General features: G+C 39.0%; 2 protein-coding genes across 2 annotated transcripts in view; one reads left to right on the top strand and one right to left on the bottom strand.

Moving 5' to 3' along the window:
- Nucleotides 1-1,894: 1,894 nt before the first annotated feature.
- neurod1 (neuronal differentiation 1) lies at nt 1,895-6,344 on the bottom strand. The gene is made up of 4 exons (XM_026376899.1): nt 6,262-6,344; nt 4,504-4,770; nt 3,194-3,423; nt 1,895-2,986 (listed from the first exon to the last, which is right to left on the bottom strand). Exons 2-4 carry the CDS (start codon nt 4,758-4,760, stop codon nt 2,424-2,426), a joined length of 1,050 nt encoding a protein of 349 aa, XP_026232684.1. The 5' UTR covers nt 4,761-4,770; nt 6,262-6,344; the 3' UTR covers nt 1,895-2,423.
- A 3,287-nt stretch (nt 6,345-9,631) lies between these two features.
- Nucleotides 9,632-21,902, top strand: part of itprid2 (ITPR interacting domain containing 2) — a 33,550-nt gene continuing 21,279 nt past the window's right edge. Inside the window, exons 1-6 of the mRNA XM_026376220.1 lie at nt 9,632-9,745; nt 15,062-15,187; nt 15,808-15,972; nt 17,475-17,517; nt 19,550-19,599; nt 19,854-19,907. Of these exons, the coding sequence (XP_026232005.1) occupies nt 15,145-15,187; nt 15,808-15,972; nt 17,475-17,517; nt 19,550-19,599; nt 19,854-19,907 (355 nt within the window). The 5' untranslated portion in view covers nt 9,632-9,745; nt 15,062-15,144. The remainder of the gene's footprint in view (nt 9,746-15,061; nt 15,188-15,807; nt 15,973-17,474; nt 17,518-19,549; nt 19,600-19,853; nt 19,908-21,902) is intronic.

Genomic DNA, 21,902 nt, shown 5'->3' with positions numbered 1-21,902 from the left:
TTGTCGAAGGTGCGATTTTAGTGAACACCTTGCAGCCAATGAGAGGACATGGATGTTCCTTGGTTGTAGTGTAAAGACGACATCATGACAACTCAAACACACACACACGGTGTGTGTGTTGATGACAGATGGCGGAGTTTAAGCTGCATTAATCAGTGTTATGATCAGCCAACACACTGAAACACAAAACCTGTATCACAAAGACCACAGCTAATACTCTATTAATACTGCTAATACTGGTGCTGCTCCTACAGTCGCTGTATTTTTTAGTTTATTAAGAAATTATGTTTCCATTAATTTTATTTTTATAATAAAGAATAAAAAGCTATTTTGACTGTGAACAGCTCAACTTATTATTCAGCTGATTTTAATTTTCTCTACATCTCTACACGTCTCTCTGTATATTTTTTGTACTGATTGGATATCTTGATATTTTTTTTCCAGATATCTCATAGATGTGTTACAAATAAAATATGTCAAACATGTCCTGTAAATAGTTTGTGTTTCACTTGGACATAGTGAATCTTTATGCTTTAGTTTGACTTTCTCTCATTATTATTTCACTGTAACAGGGAGGGTAAATGGTGGGATATGGCCACCATATTGTCCCTGTTGACTTACACACTTAAACACACACGCACACACACACACACACACACACACACACACACACACACACAGCAGGACAGCAGTATGTATGGAGGGGGCTCTCATGCATAAACAAGATCATTTTCATAAATTAAAATCTTGCCTGCAGAACGAACATCTGTGCCCTTCACACACACACACACACACACACACACACACACACACACAGTACTCCGCGTTTTGTCCTCCAGTCTGTGTGATAATGTCATTAGCAGGGTTTTCTCTGAAAGAAGATATGAGTTTCCTCCTCTTTGACCTAAAATCCACTTTAAATAATACTGTTGTACTGACTTTAACCCTTTTCTTGACGTTCTTTGACTGTTTTTTTTTAAAGATGTCTGCAGGTTTGTGAGAGACTACACATGAACTTGTGTGTTTTATCTCACACTACATGTTCATCCTTTCTTATTTCTTCCATCACTTCTATGCTCACACTGTGTAGATCAATCAGCCTGCTAATTGTGGTTGCTCACAACAACATAAACCTGGAGCTTCTGATTGGTTTTCTTCAATGAAAATTCCTTGTTTTATTCAAACAAGAAGGCCTTAAACAAACAAACAAAAGACTGCATATTCCACCTTGATTTATTAAGGATAATTTGGGATTAATCAATACAACATCTACATTATGATTAAGATCTGAGAGCGTGGCATCACTAAAACTGGAGTTAAAATATTATTTGTGTGACATTGATGTCATATTGTGATTGTTAAGTAAACTCCTGATTGTATAAATGTGGTCCTAAAAGTTAAACATGAAGTTTAATTTGACTGAAATTGACTTTAACAACTCGGACGGGAGACAACTAACTCTAGTTTGGGTCCAGCTTCCCATCCATTAACACACAGTCACATACATCCCTGCACTGCTTATTACCTGGATCAGGGGTGTTCAGCTAATCATAAGCTGTACATGCAGGGCTGTTTGGAAGACAAGCAGAGTGGTGGCTCTCAGGGATCAGTGTTAGTCAACCCTGACTTAGACGGTCGTGTTAGACACTGACTGTATATTTAGCAGAAGTTCTCTGACTCCTCTAGACAATTGGATTGTAGCTGGATGGTGTTCCTGTTCTGACACTGTCGACAAGTTCAACAAGAACCTGGAAGAACCAATAGATCTAGGATTATGTTATTCTGCTAACTTGTTAATTTGTGTATGAAGAACAGGCTCCGGGACTAAACAGAGGTGGGAAATATTGTTTTTGTGCTGTTGTTGAGGAACAGAAGCTCAGACAAATCACATGAATTTCCTTTTAATAAAAGGCCTTTATAAACATCTATGTTATAAAATATGAACAAGTCACATGAAATGTTAACAGAATGCTACAGGAACGTTATAAAAAGCAAAAAGTAAAAACCACGTGAACAACATGAACACTTTGATGCACTGCCAGCTAAACACCGGCCTGACACCTCCTCACACGCTGACCAAAAAATAGAGAAATCTTTATTCTTTCCACATTTGGAATCATCCGCTGAGCATGGCTCAGGTTTTAACAAAATTGCATAGTTTCCTCCAGATTATTGCTCATTGATTATTGATTATTTTTAAGTGATAATATGGATAACAATGAGACATTCAGAGAGCGTCTCCACGAGATGAAGCGCTACAAAGATTACATCATCGTCAACATTCCTCATGACCAAACGGAGGAAGTCGTAGGACCTGATGCAGACAGAGAGAAGAAAAGAAAGATGAACAGAAAGAGAAGATATATGACGGTCTGCCTGTTCGTCTCTCAGCCTCCATCAGTCTCTCAGTCCTCCAGTCTTCCTCAGGAGTCGTGGAAAATGGCGTTCAGCTGGGCGTTCATCAGCCGCTCGTGGTGCGAGTGTCCGTCAAAGCCCATCATCCCATCCACCTGCAGCTCGCCGCACCGTGGGTTGGATCCCCCGCCCCCGTACATGGCTGGGTGTCCCCCAGCTCCTCCTCCCCCGTAGTGCACGCTGAAGGAGAAACTCTTGTCGTAGTCAGCAGCTGTGACGCCCTCGTGCTTAAAGGATGAGGAGAAGTTTCCGTTGATGCTGAGTGGTGGACTGAGCGGCGGGTCAAACGCCGGGCCGTCCGACACCAGGACACCATCAAAAAAGGGCTCCAGGGGCCCATAGGGCTGACCTTTGACCTGGTGGAAGATGTGGGAGGGCTCCATGGTGCCGTAAGGTGGGCTGGGCAGGCCAGCCGTCAGCCCGGGGCTCTGGTAGGAGAAGTGTCCAGGATAGGCTGCAGCACTGACAGGGGGAAGATGAGCTGGAAGGTCGGGGGTCTGCTCCGGCAGGAATGTCCGAGGGTTCAGCTGCAGGCAGCCGGCCACCAGGTTAGTGGTTGGCTGAGACAGACCTGAGCACAGAGACACAATAAACAGTTTATTCTGATCAACATGTCACCTGTCAATAGCTTTTACCAAAGCTTTTACTTCTTTCTATAAATAAATATTAGTACATCTCATATCAGTGTCTGTTATTACTGGTTAACTTAATCCAACATCAATGCTCAGCCTTCACATTATTTGCTGACTCCATGTTGGTACTGTTTCTTGATGCTGACCTTTGCACAGTGCCTGAACAAAGCTCATGAGGTCTGGTGCCTTTCCCGAGCGCAGGATCTCACTCAGGGCCCAGATGTAGTTCTTGGCGAGGCGGAGCGTCTCGATTTTGGACAGTTTCTGGGTTTTCGAGTAACAGGGGACGACTTTCCGCAGACTCTCCAGAGCATCGTTCAACCCGTGCATGCGGTTCCTCTCTCGGGCGTTAGCTTTCATCCGACGAATCTTAAACCTGCAGAAACACACAGTAGATTTGTCGTGTTATCAGTTGTCAGCATCCTAGTAGTGATAACATCCAAGCACTACTTATGTTTTCATCAACATAATGTCTGTCTGCAACTCTAAGTAACTAGCTAAATCAAACAAAAGCTGTGTAGTAACAGTACAGTAGTGCTGATTTAAAAGGCAACAACAAAATACATTAATGCCACTATCAGTCTGCAAACACGTAGTTGTAACTTTGAACAGAAAACATGATGACTTAAAGAAAAGTGGTAAGTAGTTTTGTTTTCTCCTGCAGAATTTAAGTCTTCTTAAGAATTTCTTTTTGTGAGTGTGTAAAACAATAAGCCTCCGTGGAGACAATAGAAATAAGTTGTAAACTCACAGTGATATTTAATCAGTTGTTGAATTTGTGTGGCAAACTTTAGAGCAGTTATGGAGAAACATTAACATCAATTTGAACTTGACTTTTTTTGCTCAGCTTTGGTCGCCATCAAATCCTGATTCACCATATAGATGTTTTTCACTTTAAAAAGTTCTGACAGGCTCAAGAACGAGCTGAAAGTCAGAATACAGCTTTGTGGAGACATCTGGTTGTCAAGTGATAAATATACTGTATAAAAAGATTCAGGAGATCATTTTCATACAATATTGTGGCTTCAGGAAGGTTTGTGTCCTGCCCTGTTCCGACTAAATGAGAACAGCTGAGGCTTCTGGGTAATGAAGTTCTGATGTTTAAAAAGCTGTTCAATCCCATTTTGACATATTATCACATCCATCTTTCCAAATTAGGTGGCTCTGTTTTTGTTTTGGCCACAATAAGAATTCTCCTTCACACCTGCTCGGTAAAATTTTAGTCCGGATGTTGTGTCCTGTTAGAGGTTTAATGACGATAATGTTTTTCCATGTGGTCCAGATGTCAGATCTTCATAAAATTCACAGTCCTGATCCTCAGAGGATGAAAACTATAGGTGATCTTAATGATCTTTCCTTTTGTGTCAAATATTTTGGATTTTAGCCAAACAGAAACAGAAATATTTGTTTTTAAAACTCAGAATAAGAAGAGGAAACACAAAACTATCTTCTTCACCTCTGCATCCGAGCCTTTGTCATCTTCTTCTTCTTTGGCCCTCGCCTCTTGGGCTTGTTCTCGCCATCTTCCTCCTCCTCCTCCTCGTCCTCGTCCTCCTCGTCCTCGTCATCTTCCTCCTCCAGACGGTGTAGGCGGTCCTCTTCCTCCTCTGCTCCCCCTGCCTCTCTCTCTAGCTCTCCTCCCGTGGGGCTGCTGAGCTCCTGCTGCTCCTCCGAGTCTACTGACGCCTGGTCCTCACGCACCGACCTGGTCATGATGCTGATTCTGGGAAAAACAGAGCAAATGTGTTCATCATCACACATGTAGAAGACATGTTATAATAAACAGAATCAGTTAAAATAACAGTAGATGTATTAAACACCAACATGTGCAGTAGTTTTAATGTGAAGGTCTATTTCTTCTCTTCTTGTGTTGTAGTGCAGCTGCTGCATACAACTTCCATGAAGCAAAGTTCAATTGAATTAAACTAAATTATGTAAAAGTGTTTTCTCACAAGAGAAAAACATTAATATTTAGTTTCTATACAGAAATCTGCAGCTATAGTGATACATTTATCATGAAAGGAGGTTTTGTAATGTTGATTTTCTTCAATATTAACACAATTAAACTATGACATGAAACTGATGTTATCCTCACTTTTCTGTATAAACGAGAGGAAAATTAAAAAATAACGCAAGAAAGAAAAAGAAAGAAGGAGCAAAGTGTGAGAAACATGCGTCAAGTTGGGTTCTTGCATTATTCCATAAGCGCATTTCATTTGGCTCCGTGCCTACCTGTAATAATAAAATCGAGTCTAATATAAACTACTCTGATTTAATTTATAATTAAAATATTTTAAAAAGTTCACATTTTAATTTGGATGGCTCTCTAACATCAGAGTACACAGTATTTTACCGCATTTGAATTATTCGCATAAATTATCCGAATCATTCTGTTGAAAAGTAAAAATCTTTTTCAAGTAATTTTTCTAAATAGGTCAAAATCACGCATTTATTATCAGCATCTGCGCTTCAATCTGTACAATACACGACACTTAGTTTAATGTTTTAGAAATAATTTTACAGCCGAACAGCCTCAGACAGTCCAGGGAGAAACGGAACCTGCTCTTCATCAGTTTATTTATTGACACTGTTCAAATCCGCAGCTTTGCTCAGTTAAACTCAACATTTAAACGATGTGAATGATCTGAATCTTTTTTATATACAAAACATTTAACATAAAATGTTTCTGACTTTGTTTTGTCAGCACAGAAAAAAATAAAGAAACAAGCGGCGGTAGAAACTTTTTAAAAGCTTAAAAATAATAATGATGATAATTTGTGAATTGACGAATCAAAAATCCGATTTTCTTTCGTTCCCGTTTTATGCCGACTGGTCCCGTTAATTTACGAAGGTGAGACAGGTGTAGGTGAGACAGGTGTAGATGAGCCGACATGCGAGATGAACACAAGTAAACAAACAAACAAACAAACAAATAAACAAACAACAGAAGCAAAATAATATAACTGTTGTTTTTCTTAAATAAATTCTAAGACGATATTTTTTAGAGACAAATCTGCTGTTGAAGGGTCAATAAAATAAAATAAAATAAAATAATTACAATGAAAGAAAATGAAATCAAATGTAAATAAAAAACAAACAAAAAAACAGAATTAAACCATTTAAACCAGAAGGAGTCCTGGCTTCAGGGCTTTGATACAGAGAAGGTGACACATTAAGAAGCATCGATCAGATATCAGTTATTAATTAATCTTACCTGTTGTAATGAGTCCGTCAGATTCCACACATCCCGCGCGCTCTTTATTTGCGTGTTTGTGCGTGACTGTGCGTGACCTGCTCTGATCATTCTGAGGTGTGTGCGGGAGGATGCTGCTTTTTATACCCAGCACAACACACACACACACACACACACACACACACACACACACACACACACAGGGGTTGAGTTGGGTTGGGCTGGGGGGGGGGGGGGGATTAGCATATACAGGCCCCGCCCTCTCGGCACGCGCCATATGGTGCTGACGTCACTAAACCGGCCCCGGGGATCACGTGACAAATCTTCCGTTTGTCTCTGAGCAAAGTGGACCATCTGTCGCCACGGGCGCGCACGCATGCGCGCGCACACGTCACCTTCCTAACTAAGTACTTTTACTCAAGTACTCAGCTTTTGAGTAGTACTACAATTAAGAGAGAAGTACTTAGTAATTAGTTAATTACTGAGAACTGGATAATTTATTTATTTATTATTTTTCTAATGAAGGCTTTAAGTTATTTCTACTGCAAGTGACCATGGTAATAGTACTTTTATTTAAGATCTGAGTACTTCTTCTAGCTCTGCTCAGTACTGACATGCTTTTTTACCTGTTACCTGACAGTCGCTGTTTTACTTCACCATTTGCATTTTTATTGCTGCTTATTAAATGTAAATGTCTGATTCAAATAATAAATAATTCAAGGAAATTAAATTAAAGGAAAGTGTTAGCATAACTAAACAACAAATATATTTTCTGACATAATGAGGACTTCTTACTAATTTACAAACATCTAATGATAATATAATATAATATAATATAATATAATATAATATAATATAATATAATATAATATAATATAATATAATATAATATTATATTATATTATATTATATTATATTATATTATATTATATTTTATTATATTATATTATAAAAGTATTGTGTGACTTTGCTCTTACTCAGACTAACCTGTAAAATCTTTTTTAGGTAATTGTACTTTTTTAATGTCACAGCCATTGACTACAACAATTTACCCTAATCTATAGCACCTTGCCAGTACAGTTGTTGGCTTTAGTGCCATATATAGGGCCAGAAATACTCAAGAGACATGTTAAGTTAAGAAAAGTATTATTCATGTGGCAGAACGACGTACTGTTAAGTAGTAGTAGCGATTATGTGTCACATAAGTTGTCAGTACTCCTTAATACTAAAAGTATATTGTGTACTGGCTACATCAGCCCTGACCAACAAGACTTTGGACTTTGGACCAAGCAGTTCTCCAGTGAAGTGGTTGCCATCCTAATGATAAACCCGGTTGCTAGGAGGTAACCAAGCAGCATCCGAGGACCTGTTTGTCTGTCCATCTCTGACAGGTAATGGTTACACACACTGAATCATGTCACTGCTCAGCTCAGGATTAATGAATGTAAAACCAAGACTTCAGCTCATGTTTTTACTGATTTTCACTTTTAATAGGTAGAGAGGGCAGTGACTGATTGTTTAGAACTGATGCTTTAATGCTAACTTTTCATTCTTTATGCAGCTACTATACTGTGTATTGTTAACTGCATGTCTGAGAGGTTTTTACAATTAAAAAAGAGATGTTTAATAAAAATCTAAATAAATATAGTCAGGTCCAGTAATCCAGTAAATAGTGATAATAAAATGTATTTATGATATAATCATGTTTATAAATTATATGATTTTACAGACATTTCAATGAATGAGGAGGAGAGGAAGCTGCAGGAAACAGAAACCGGCTGTTGAATAGGAATTATTATTCTATACTGCAGCCTGTGTGTGTGTGAAGGTCAGATTACCCTATTCATATAAACACACACGCACATGCATGCACACACCAGTAAATAACAAGTAAATAAATCACACAGTCACATTTGTTGATAACACCGTTCTTTAAACACTAAGGTCCATTATGTGCAGTGGGTACTTTTATTTTGGATTATTTCTTTTATTTTGACTGCAGTACATCTCTGCTCTCTCTCTTCTTGAGCAGTTTAAGTTTCCACTCACTCAGTCTATAACATTATCTATAATTATCTTTAATGATCTATGTCTGTGACGGTGACTGTGGTCAGTTTAAAATGAAATGTCACATCTTAAACTATTTTAATTCCTGTTGTACCAGCAGCAGCTCAAACAACAGCAGCTTAAAAGCGTCATCAGTTCAGTGGAGTTTGATTTCCACCTGGTGGTGAACTGTAGATCTTCAACTTTTACTCCACAGTTCAGAGGGAAATACTGTACTTTTTACTCCACTGCATGTATTAGAGAGTTTTAGTTACAATAATACAAAATAATAAAAAAGAACAAGTGGTTAAAATCAGCTCATTTACCATTCTACAGTATAATAACATACAGTAGATACTTTACAAAGTAAAAGTAAAGGACACATTTCTGAATAAAAGATGTTTTAGAAGTTGTTCCCTCTTTAAATCTGTACATTTCTATAGGAACTTTATTTATGAGTACTGGGCAGTGGTGGAAAAAGTACTTAAATCTCCTACTAAAATAAAAGTATCATCAGTGTACAAATATTTAGTGGTATTTGGCCGCCCTGCACTGGAACAAAAGTAAATATACTGAAAGTACCAAAGTAAAAATACTCTCTGCTGTCTGCAGAATGATCTATACAGTGAGTGAAGAAGTACTCAGGTCATTTACTTAAGTAAAAGTATCATTATCACAGGATAAAATTTGATGCTACTTAAGTGAAAGTAATATTTTCTCTAAACGTACATGAAGTACCAAAAGTAAAATGCAGAATGGCTCATTTCCTACAAATTACAGGATTACAATCATTGATGCATTAATGCTTTGAATTACTTTACAAGCTGCTGAGTAACTCTGTCAATTTCACACCGTGGATCAACAAAACCTTATGATTATTCTGTATTTTGTCTCATTAATAAGATTCTGACACATGAGTAGTGGTATTTAATAAGTTAAGTGGAGTACAGGTGCAATAGTTTAGTAACGTTGTGCAAAATGCAATTCTAAAAATTAAAGTGCATCTACTTTCAAACAGTACTAAAGTACCACACGTGAATACTTGAATACTTTGCACCCCTGCCACACAAGAGGAAGTATCCAAACTGAAGCAGCTCCTGTTTTTCTGCTGCTCAGTTTGGGTTTTGTGGATCATTTCTATTGTTCTGTAACCATGAACAGAACATTACGGACTAGGTTTCTTTCCTTCCTCTCAGAACACCTCCACGTCTCCACCCCTGGCTCTGCTGCGCGGATCCTCAGGCTCCGGCAGGTGTCGGTGTTTCTCCGCCGCAGCCCGCTGCAGACCCGCCTCCGCCCGCGCCTCCGCCTCCACGCTGCTGCTGCTGCTGCTGCTGCTGCTTCTGGTGGTGTAGTGGTTTCAGGAAGCGGAAGCAGGAATGTTGGAGTGTTTTTAGAAAAGTTTTGGGCAAGTTTGACAGTTTTGGAGCTGAGACACAAACTGCGGACAAACATGACGGTGAGTTACCAAACGGCGCACAGTACGCGTAATAATACTTCTTAATGAAGTGCTCCAAGTGGTAGTACTACTGGTGGGAACTTGTTGAGGACAGTTTTACTACGACAGTTGTTGATCTGCGTGTCAAACGGAGCAGGGACAACTGAACAGGATCAACAAGTTGATGTGAGCTGAAAAAGAAGAGAAAGTTTAATGTGACATGAGGGTTTTTTAAAACAGGGTTTAGTCTTTAATATATGAGGAATTCAAGAGTTCCTGAATCCAAACAGCTGGTGTTGAAGTGAAATTGACAGGTTCAGAGCTGCATCTGCAGTTTATAAGAAGTGTGGCTACTTTTATCTCTAATACATCAAAGTTGTGGTATTAATATTCTCAATCTACAAGGTAGCGTGTAACTGGAGCTTTAAAATAGAAGTAAAAGTACATTCAAGTCTGCTGAAGTGTGGTATAAACAAGCAGAACATAGAAAAACTCAAGTTAAGTGGAAGTACTTTTACATTTTACTATAGTAGAGTAGTTGTGTGAATGTGTACACTTACTTTGTGTGTGTGTGTTATTTACTGCTGTTGTTGCCTATTGACCAACAGCTGTTTGGTTCTTAAGTTAAAGAGGAAACACTGAGTTTATTTCAGGTGTGGAACAACATGTCTGTCTGAGCAGCTGTAAAACGTAGCACAAAATAGAAATAGTACATGAAAGTCATATGTAGAAACTTCTTATTTCTCGTTTTTCTTACATATTAGGATTTTAAGCACAGTGCCAGATGTGGTAGAAGTACACAAACTCAAGTACAAGTGCAAGTAGTGGCCTAAAAATGTACTGCGCTACAAGTACCACTTCAAATTCTTTTACACTTTGAAGAACAAGAATACAGAGTGAAAAATAATCCAGGGATATAAGACTAAGTAAGTGATGAGATTAATTTGATGTTGTTCATCTTCCTAAAGGTGAGAATTGTGTTAAAGTAATTAATTTAAAAAGTATATAAAAAAAACTGAGCGCCAACAACAACAACAACAGCAACAGCTGGTAGGTGGAGCTGATTTTAATCACTTCCTGTACTGACAAGTGCTTAATGCATAATAGTATGTCAACATTCATTAGTTTTATAATAGTTATTACTAATCTAAAAAAGTTCTTAAAGCTGTAAAATAAATAGAGTGGAGTAAAGAGTCTGAAGTTTCCTCTGAACTGTAGCAAAGAAAAAGTAAAATAATGTAAAAATACGGAAGTAAGGAGGAAAATTGTAGCCGTAAGTAAGTATTGTTATTATATTCATTATATTCCACTTCATATCCCATTTTTGTTAGCTTTATATAATACCTGAGCAATTTTAAAGTGTGTCATATCATCAAATGTTAATATCTAATAATAAAACAAACATCTGTTGATTATTCTTACAGCTCTCTTCTGTAAATTCAGCTTTTTTTTTTTTTATCAGTATTTGGAAATATTTAGGAGAACCAGAGGAACAAACGTTAAAGTTTGGTGTTTCTAAGTTGACAGATGTTGAGTTTAAAGCCCGGAGAAGATTAGTGATGGTGCTGTTCAACATCTGGCTGCACTTTTGTACAGTAAATGAATGACACAGTGAAAACAATCAGTCAAATCAGTCAGTATTTAAGTAAAAGTACCTCAAAACTGTGCTATGTGTAGTCAGTGGTGAAGGAAGTATTCAGATTAAAGTGTGTAAATACTATAAAAGTATGGATCTGTATCTGAAGTATAATTAAAGTAAAATTAGCAGATGAATGATTAGTGAGTGCTTATTTAACGATTATATTATTATTACTACACATTTTTAAGTATCATTTAACTTTTTGCTAAGTCACATTAATAAAACAATATTTGTAATTGATTAGTCCACTAATTGATGAAAAAAATAATCATTAACCTCATAAATGACTTACTTTTGGGTAGTTCTGTGTTTTTTAATGAGTCATTTTTGAGAAGTAGCTGCACATTTCTGAGATTAAATATTAAAATATTTAAGTAAATTAAGTTGAATTTTTACTTGAATAAGTCTCTCTGATATTCCTGGCATCATTAGGCTCCATTAATTACAGCCGCTCATAAATTCCAACAACAACAAAAAAGTAATAAGTAGAGCGTTTGTCCAGCTTCTGCTGTTTGTTGAAGCAGAAATGTAAACAGGCTCCGTTTCTCACACCGGTGTTTAACTCTGTTTGCAGTCAGTGAGATGAAGGTTCAAGTGTCTGTTTGCAGAGTTCAGTCTGCAGGAAACGCACTGTAACAGTGTGATTTCATTCAGACAGTCGTGACCTCTGAGTCTGGTTACCATCAACGCTGACAAGCTACGTCTCATTCTGGACACTCGGTGGGTCATCTTCGCTAAAAGTAGTCGGCTTACACGATAGAAAATAGATTCCAACTTCGTCCAATCTGCTTCTAATTTAATGGTAAATTAATTGTAATAAAAAAAGACAGAATGTGAGATTTCAGGAGCACCATGGGTAGCCACAAACACAAGCTGGCACATTAGTTTCATGTTTCTTCACTGTACTATACACAAAAGCTGAAATTGCCCAAAATTAAGAAAAGAGGAAGAAGATTAGATCATTTTATTCAACTTTCAGTGACAGCACTGTGCTGTAAATACATTTCTGTCGGTACCAAAAATAAAAGCTCTGAGGTTATTAATATGTAGCTGCTTTAAAGCTTGGACAGACATAGACAGTTGTAGATGGGTGTAGACGATGTAAGAGTGAAAAGCAGCCGACCAGCTCATCACTACAGCAGAGCGCTCGCCCGCTGCACTCTTGTCTGTGCTGTATGTGTGTTGTTATTGTTGATTTCTGACATTCCACTTTGTTTTGCATTTACAAGAGAAGTCTAAAAATAAACCTATCCCTCCCTCGATCCCCATCTCTCCCTCTGTCGGACAGGAAGTTGTTCTGTTCTTCATTCTAAACACTCATTTCCTGTTTCACACGTTCTCGTTTAGATTTGGCCGCACGCTCGTCTTCCTCCTAACTTCAGTGCATGTACCTCAGAGCTTTCATTGTCTTCTTTCACCACATCATTTTCCTTTCAGTCTCATTTTGGAGTTTTTGCAGAGTTTTATGTCAGTAAATAATTTCTGTACTTTATTCTGGCTGCAGGGTTTTAGTCTTTTCTCTGCACGTGAGGCAGACATGAGGGAGTCAGCACCAAAAGAAATGTAACAGCTGCTACTAACATTTATTTTTTTATTGCATCTGTTCACTATATTTACAATTAGGTCATTAATCATTCAGTGTTTAAATGTCAGGAAGTCGAGACAAATATCCATCATAACATCCCAGAGTCCAAAACGCTGTTAGACCTGCATAAAAAACATAAAAGATCTTTAGAGTTCACAAGGATAAAACAGACACAGACGGCAAACACTTACTGGAGTTTTCACTTGGGGCTTCACTTAAAAGATGGGTTAGAAAGGTTACTTTCAGGTAATTGTTGATGTGTTTGTGAACAACAAGAAGTCCGAACACATGCCTGAAGAAACTGAGGCCACGGTGACTTTACATTTTCTATTGACAGGGAAGATGCAGCTTTGCAGCAGTGACAGTAACAGTGAATAAGCAACATGCAGGTTAATTCACTTCCTCACTCACATCACTCAGCGAAAAATGAACAGACAACAAGCTGCATTTATGCAAATCAGTGGTCATCAAGGGAAAGCGCATGAATACCATCACCACGAGCACAGATGAGAACGCTAACGTAGCCTTAGCATTGGTTCAGTCAAGCACATTAATAACTGCCTATAACCAAAATGTCCTTCTTTGGGAAGTGGCGCTGATTTTTGTATTTCAGTTTTCCTTTTCCCGTTATTTAAATTTTGCAGCTCTGAGTTGTAAAACAGTGACGTCAGATTCTCTCCTTGGAGAATTCCTGCTCCTTGTTATAAATAAGAGTAGGACGCTCCAGAAATCCTTTGAATCCTTCTTTGAAGTAGGATTGTTTTTCATCCCAGGAGTGTTTCTGAGATGTTTGATAAATACGGGCCTCGGATCCAGTTTCTTTTTCTCTTCTTTTATAGGGTGTGAGCTTAATGTCTTACACTTTTATCTTTTGTAGCCTGAATGATAAATAATAAATTCTAACAGATGCATTAAATGAAAATCAAGTTGCCTCTTTGGATTTGAACAGAAGAAGAACATTAAATAACATAAGTGTGTGTTTTATTTGTCACACATCTCACATTCCTGTTGCTCATTTTATAAATCCCTCACTTTTTTAACTCCACTTCTTTACGTCTGTGCCGCCACTCCGGTTTCGAAAGTCAACCAGCGGAGACTTGAAGCTCGTGTCAGTGAAACGATCCATCAAAGTCAACACTCAGGCGGCTTTTTGTTTTTTTTTTTTCTCATCATTTTCGAGTTTTCGTTGTGTGGATACGCTTTCGAGGGAAGAACCTGTTTGTAAAGCTTGGTGCTTTGAAAGAGATTTGGAGGCATTTAGAAGACATCAGCTGAACCGAAACTCCTAAATGAAACAAACCAAAGCACTCGAACAGCTGTCCATATCCTTTACTCCGTTACTAAAAGTGGGTTGTTTCTACTGAGAAGGCGTCTCAGCGTGTTGGAACCGTTGAACTACAAAAACAGTTCACTTGTGATGTTACTGGGTGGAGTTGTTTCCCTTGCAAATGACCTTTGGCTGAGTTCTAGCACACAAACCAGACAACAGATGAGTTTACATTTGCATGTTATCAGCTTACTCAAATATTAATTCCAATTAGTGACAAAGGAATGACCTGCTGCCTGACATGTTTGTCATTTTAACAAGTGACAGTTAGCACTGACTAGAAATAAGAAGCAGCTTCCAGGATGGCACACTACTTCTGCAAAATACTTTTCACGTTTGGTTTTCACTTGCATTTGAAGTGAATATGCTGCTTATGCAACAAACTGGACAATCGAATAAAATGTATGCGGTAAATGAAAACAGATAAACCTGCGGTAACTGATTTTAGTATAGTTTTAAGTTGATTTAATAAACTCTAAAGTCCAATATTTAGTGTCTTTCAGCAGCTAAATGCTCCACTGTATTCACCAGCTGCTGTAGAGCTAAGCTGTGCAACAAAAAATAAATAAATTGAAGCAATAATACATAAAATAGATCAACCATAATATTTACATAGAAGCTTTGGAAGGCTTTGGAAAACACAAGTTTTAAGTCTAGATGTTAATGTATTGACATGTGGAGCCCAGTCTGTCCTGCCTCGATATGACTGTGTAATATTTGTCCAGGCACTTCAGATTAAATATAAATAAATCAGATTTGTCTCTGTTTCTCTCTCTCTCCCTCCAGGTGTGTTACCTGATGGTAAAGTTGATATAGTCGTCAGTCTTTTGTGACTGACTGACCCACGCCAGTCGTGCAGACGGGTCAATATGGAGAGTGGAGCTTTGGAAATAGACACCAGTGCTGTTCCAGGTATATTGTTAATAATAATTAGCTGAATGTAATGGACATGGTGCTTGTTAAACATGGTTTTCAATCACTGGTTTTGATGGTTTGCTTTTGTTTAGTGGTGCACATTCATGTGTCACAGTTTATCAGAGTGACTCAGGAGACTGTTTGACACAGATTTACTTTGCCACATCTTCAAATATAGTGTTTTATGACATTATCATCAAGACTGCACCCTTGATTATGTCTTTATTGTCCGAACAAGTGTTTGGAAAAACAGTTACATGACCCAGTTATGCAGAGGGAGGACTGATGCATTTGCTTGCTCAGCTCGACTCACCTGCTCTGTGTGTTTTCTTACTGCATTAGTTGCACCTTCTGCTTGTCAGGTTGAATACCTGCCAAACCTGATTGGTGATTTCATAAGACGGTGAAGATTCTCAGTCTTCCAGATTGAAGTTATCTGGAAGTTGAGTCACGGCACTTGGACTTCCTCCATGTTAGGTTGAAACGTTTCGCTACTCATCCAAGTAGCTTCTTCAGTCTGAAGACTAACAAGAAGGAAGTCCAGTTGCCATGACTCCACTTCCTGATGATTTCATAGGAGTTTTTGTGACTGGCAGGTTTGCTTTATTGATCCTCAGGTCCCAAAGTGCAGCCAGACTGCAACATAGCAAGTATAAAGCGTCGGGCTTGGGCCCAGAGCAGAGACTCCCTGTGGCAAGAATCAGAACAGGAGCATTGTGACCCTCAGGACCCCGGGCAGAATCAGAGAGACGAGGACACTCAGAGACCCACAGAAGAACCAGGTTAGACCGAAACAGGGATGTTTTGAATGTTAACTGTTTTGAAAAGCACTAACCCTACATATTCACTTCCCGGTCAACTAGCAGACACTTTTCTGAGTGCCAAAGTTAGTGAAGAGTATCACGTGATTTACCTTGTCGTAGTTCACTATTACTTTTACACTACTTTATACATCACTTAGAGGTAATGTGAAATCCCACTGAAACAGAAATCCAGAGCAGCATAGTGTATATGCTGTAGCTTGTAAACACTGTCTCCACTCCATTTAGTGACTTCATTTAAAATGTGTCAAATGTGTTTGTTAACAGAGTAAAACACATGTTAGTGGATGAATTGTTGATGTATTTAAATGGCCCCAAAGCGCTGAGGGACGTTAAGATCGAGTTCATCTGACGTTCACTACATGCTGCACTAGGGAAACTCTGACTGTATTGAAATTAATGGGAAAAACCCTAATTTCTCACCTGCCAGTTTTCTGAAACAAGATATTAAGGCTAAAGAAGGCTCATGAACATCTTAGTTGAACATGTCACTAATAAGCAAATGATAGCATAAGCAAAGCTAGTGGACTACGGCAAACATTAGCACAGCATGACTGTAGACTTTTTGTCTTGTTTAAACAGGTACAGTTCTCTCAAGTTAGATTAGCTTTCTTTAAGTTTAAACAACTATTAGATAATTGGACTTTGAAAAGCAATCAATCACTTAACCATTCACCGAGCAGTAAAGCCAAACATTAACTGCTTCTAGCTTTTTAAATGTGAGGATGTTATGGTGTCCCCGAGGGCTGAGTGCACTAGAGCTTTTAAAAAAACAAACAAAACACAAGCAAACAGACAAACATGAACAAGAAAACATCTTCATTAGTTGGGAAAGACATGCACAGCACTTCAAAAAACATTACAAATACAGAGCCAAATGTAGACACATGCTGCAAAGGCTGAAAACGCAGCCAAATATAGAAATACACTGCAAATACACAGTGAAATACAGAAATTTAATGCAATGAGGAAACACAACCACATACAGAAATGACTTGCAAATGTGGAGTCACTTATTTAGCATAGACAACAGTCACTAAAAAGTAATAAACAAAGCTGTGACACCTTTTTGTCGAAGCGGTTTTTTAATGTATGTCCTGAGGATTCTGTGACGGGGGTCACAGAGTTCGCTGCTTATGTTATGTGTATATTACAATTTCTGAACTGTTGATGGGACAAAAGATAATTGAAGAAGCATTTTTTACTAACTAGTTTATCCACAACGAAATGTATTATTAATTGCAGCCACTAATGGTGTGAACAGGAACTGAAATGTGGCTTATTCAGATGTAAACTGTGGTGGAATTGCAGCCTGTTGGCACCATGATTCCAATCAGCTGACATGTGGAGTTATATCCTGAAGTCTGGCACCACTATAATGTTTTTACAGCATGCTGTAATCACTGTTGCACACAGCATCTGCTGGCTTATTGCTCAAACAACCTCTTCTGTCTTTCTGTCAGGGCGAGTACCTAACAAGATCACCAGCTGGCTGATTGAATGCAGGTACGGTATCGGTTCTCCACACGAAGCATCATCTCAGACTTTTTAAAGTCCACTCAATGCATGTCACGTGTTAAAGCAGTGCAAGCGTTTAAGATCAGTCTGCACCAAATGTTGACAGTATAGGATTATTTCTCTGCAGCATGTTGCAAGTTTGTGCAAGTTCATGTTTTTAGAAATTAACTCATAGTAAATCAAAAAATCTGGTGGGTGATTGTGCTGCAAGAATGTGCAAAGAGAATTTTTAAGTCGGATGGTCCAAATCCTGACTGACTGGTTGAGTTACAGAGTGGTTTTTCTTTCTTTCTGGTTTAATGGTATGTTTTCCTGGAGTGTGAAGGTGTGCGTGTATATTTAGTGTTGTTAGTGTTGTTATCAGCTGCTTACGTAGAACTGACACGCAGCCAACGCCTAGGCATACAACATGCAGAACACACACACACACACACACACACACACACACACACACAAAGGGAGCAGACCAACGCCCAGAGATAGGGCACACGGAGCTGTTAGGAGCAAAGAAGGAAAGAAAGACTGAGGAAGAAGCTGACAGAAGACGGAAAGAAAGGCAGAAAAAGAAAGGAGAGTAAACAGAGGAGGGGTTCATCCTGCTGAGTCAACATTGTTATCACACACTCACACAGTGTTAGCTGCTGTCACTCTCAGCCCTCTGGCCGTGCAGTGCTCTGACGTGTCCTCTGTAACATCAATGGGGTAATGTGACCAATAAAGGCAGAATTACAAGTTAGCATAGCAGCAGCCAAGGGACAGGGGTCCGGGGGCCAACATGGCTGCAAGTGAAAAGTGGGAGGATTAGCGGTCACTGCGGCTGTTGCACGGTTACACAACCATCTGTTTGTGTGTGTGTTGAATGGTGGTGTGGATTTTGTCCCATTGATAAGAGCTGAAAGTTGTGTAAAAGCTCAGTGTCTCCAGTGTCCGGCTGCAAACAGCCGTTCAGAGCTGCTAGTTCACTGCTGCTGTCAGATAGTTAGTCCAGGACACCTAGTCTGTGATGGATTATTGGATTTGTCCAGTCTAGTCTGTAGCCTGGCCTCACCAGGAATTTGTCTGGGATACTGGGGACTGGAGTAGTAAGACTTAACCTGACAGACAGAGCTGGATTATTTAGCCTTAGCCTGACAAAGAGTGCTGGGTTATTTTGTTTTCCAGGCAGCTTGTTGGGATAAACAGACTACACCTGATACAAGTTAGTGCAGGTTTATTTCCTCTTAGCCTGACACACACTCAGTGCTCGTTAGACATGGCCTGGGTTATTAAACCTTTGGCTGACAGGCACTTAGTCTAGATTAGTTAGCATGTGCCTGGTATCTTTTGAGTGGCTGCCTATTAGACTGGAATTCTTAAAAGGTATTCAGGTTTACATAGTTATAACCTGTTGAGTAGATGGTTCAGCCTGATAAGTCATTTTTCTTGCCTCATTAGCCATCACCTGTCTATCTTGAATTATAGTTGACCTCCCCCTGACAGATTGCGATAGTTAGTGTCACCTGGTCAGTGCACCATGTGTTAATGAGCGTTGCACGAACAGAAGTTAGTCCGGCCAGGTGCTGATCAGCTTTTTGTTGGGGTCTGCATGGATTCATCACTCTCATTTGCACTGGGAGAGAAAGTGTAGCCTGGCTGTCAGCGGGCCTAACCCCATTAGGACTGCACTTTACCTGTCGGGCTGAAGGTAACCTATTTTAAGCTTCCCTGAGGCAGTACGATAACAATAGACAAGAATTAAGGGCAAGACACAGTGGCGTCAAATGCATTCTTTGTCAGCTCATACACTGAATCACATCACTGTGGGTTCACACGTCCTGACTACTGTGTACCCTTGAGCTCCTCTTGTTGTATCTGGTAGGCGCTACAGGCGTCGTATTATATAATGCTAAGTGATGTGTGTGTTCTGCAGCATGTAGGAGCTAACCTGACCTCACTGGCTGGATTTCTAGGTTGGTCGTTGTCAGCTTGTATGGGTTGAGTTCATCTATAACTCTGTGTCTCTCTGTCTCTGTGTGTCCAGGACTCCTCTGGGAGCTTCTCTAGATGATCAAAGTGCTTCCCCCAGTAGAGGTAATGGATGTTTTCTGTACATATTGTTATTGAGGACCCCAACCTGTTATGACACTGACACCGCCTGCTCTGTGGGGACTTTGGTTTATGACTAAATACTTGCAGCCAGTCTTGTTAGAGCTTGGTTAACCACAGGTGGTATGTGTCAGAGTAGACTGAGAAATTCATCTTATGCATCTTTACCGTGGATAAGTTGCTGAAAGGCTTTCACAACCGTACTAATGTACAATATGTTTGTGCGTGTGTGTGAACAGGAGCGCTGAGGAACGGCTGCAGCTTTGAAGATGACCTTTCACTGGGAGCTGAAGGTCAGTACATAGAAAAACGCAGTACAAATAAGATTAGAGATTTCTGTTCATTGTTAACAGTTTCCTTTCACGTTCTGCTAAGTTTATGTTCAAACCTACGCTGCAAACGAAAAGAACACTTTGGCATTTTGGTAAATTCACTTGTTGATCTCACCCGGAGTCAGATAAGAAGGTTAATAGTGGTAGTGCTGCTGTTATCAGATTTATTAAATCCAAATTTAACTGTAATGGAAAAAGAGAAGTGTGCCTAAAAAGGAGGACATAGCACCACACACAGTGGTGGTTCTGTCTCGTCATCTCATGCATGTTTACCTCCTCAGTACTGTCAGATATACTGCTGATTGATAGTGAAGTACTTTACTCTGCTTCAGTCCAGTATGATTTTTTGTACTCTTAGCAGTAAATCAGTAGAGAAGCATAAAATAATAATAATACACAGTGTTTGCAAAAAAACAATTAATATAAAAACATTACAACAAGCTGACTTTGCATTGTAGACTTCATCAATGACTACGCTGACAGGGTGGTGTTTCACTTAGTGACACTGACTATATATGTTCAGTAATATAGAGTGTTCATAGTCACTTTAAGCAGGCCAGAGCGACAGTGGCCAGACAGATTCTCAAGTCTTCACCAGGCTGAAATTTACTGGATAAGCATAGTTTTCATGTTTTGTCAGTAGAAGGGAATCTGGGATGTTTTTATGTCTGATTTTATTAATGTTTTCCCCTGGCCTCTGCTGAGAGTCGGGGAAAGCAAAAGCAGAAAGCTCACAGTGACACTGGGAGCCTGATCAGTCATTACAGATATCAGGAAAAAGTTTGCAACAGCTTGTAAACAGCTGTCTGGGGAGATTACACTTCACAAAATGCACCGGGGGGAAAAAATCAACTTGAAGTATAAACACGCAGGTTTCAGGGGTGACGAGTGTTTAAAGGGTGTGTTTCTGAGTCGGTGTGGATTGATTGAGTTGTGCTTCATGAGATGCTCGAGTGACACATGAAAACACATCTAAAAACACTTGGTGACTGACTAACAGTCTTGAAAAGTCTTTCACATAAGATGTTAATTGTTCCAGTAAATGTTTACCCAGCGTCACGTTCATATAGCATGTGTACCATTATTACGACCTCCTTATGACTGCCCTGCTTAGGATTTTATTAGTGCACTATGAACAGGACCTGACTGAATGAATTTCTCAGTAAAGATGATGATCAAAAACACAATGTTTACATGTCATTGTATGCACATTCATCTGTATGTAGTTGGAAATTTAATTATAGAAATATAGGTAGTTAATATAGAATTACTCATAGTTCCAGTCTGGTAGCAGAAAAACATCAGAAATGATTCTGAATATTCTTCAAAACTAATATATAAGTATATAGGCTACTGTGTGTATATATAGATAAGAACAATAATCTACTGTGTCGTACTAGGCTCCTACTAAAACCAGCATGTTAGTGAGATATTTTAATTTATAAACCAGTTTTACCGGATAGACCAGCAACAGCCATTAAATCATTTTTTATCCAAAATCCAAAAACTTGTACAGATGGAGCAGTTAGTTTGAGCACTGAAAGGCTAAACCGTATTAAAGTTAGGACTGATGCAGGCTTTATTTCCGCAAATGTGTTTTTCTATCAAACACAACAGTGTCAGCAAAGTCAACAGAGCGTCTTGTGATACACCACTCCATTTTCATTCTTCAGATCTGTTTCTTCATGACAGAAAAGTCAACAGTCACAGAGGTGTGGAAACCAGACATGCATGAATGACTTTCCTCCGAGTGTGTGTGTGTGTTTTTTCATCATACCTCTGATTGACTGTGAATATGTTAGTAATGGCCCTTATAGAGCGTGGGTGTAAATGTTATTGAGTGAACAATAGACTGTAATTACTTTATGTTGAAGCACAGAGCTCTGATGTGTTGGGAGGATACACGTGTGTGTGTGTGTGTGTGTGTGTGTTTCTACGTTTGAGATATTTCATTTT

The sequence above is a fragment of the Anabas testudineus genome, chromosome 21 (assembly GCF_900324465.2).
Source record: "Anabas testudineus chromosome 21, fAnaTes1.2, whole genome shotgun sequence".
Taxonomy (NCBI): Eukaryota; Metazoa; Chordata; class Actinopteri; order Anabantiformes; family Anabantidae; genus Anabas; species Anabas testudineus.
Note: the sequence above shows the minus strand (reverse complement) of the source record. Positions and strands in the feature narration are given on the sequence as shown.

Coding starts and splice junctions, on each gene's coding strand:
- neurod1 (XM_026376899.1), bottom strand. CDS start 4,760: ATGACCAGGTCGGTGCGTGAGGACCAGGCGTCAGTAGACTCGGAGGAG. Junction 3,424..4,503: donor ACAAAGGCTCGGATGCAGAG/GTGAAGAAGATA, acceptor GTGTTTCTGCAG/GTTTAAGATTCGTCGGATGA. Junction 2,987..3,193: donor TGTTCAGGCACTGTGCAAAG/GTCAGCATCAAG, acceptor CTCTGTGCTCAG/GTCTGTCTCAGCCAACCACT.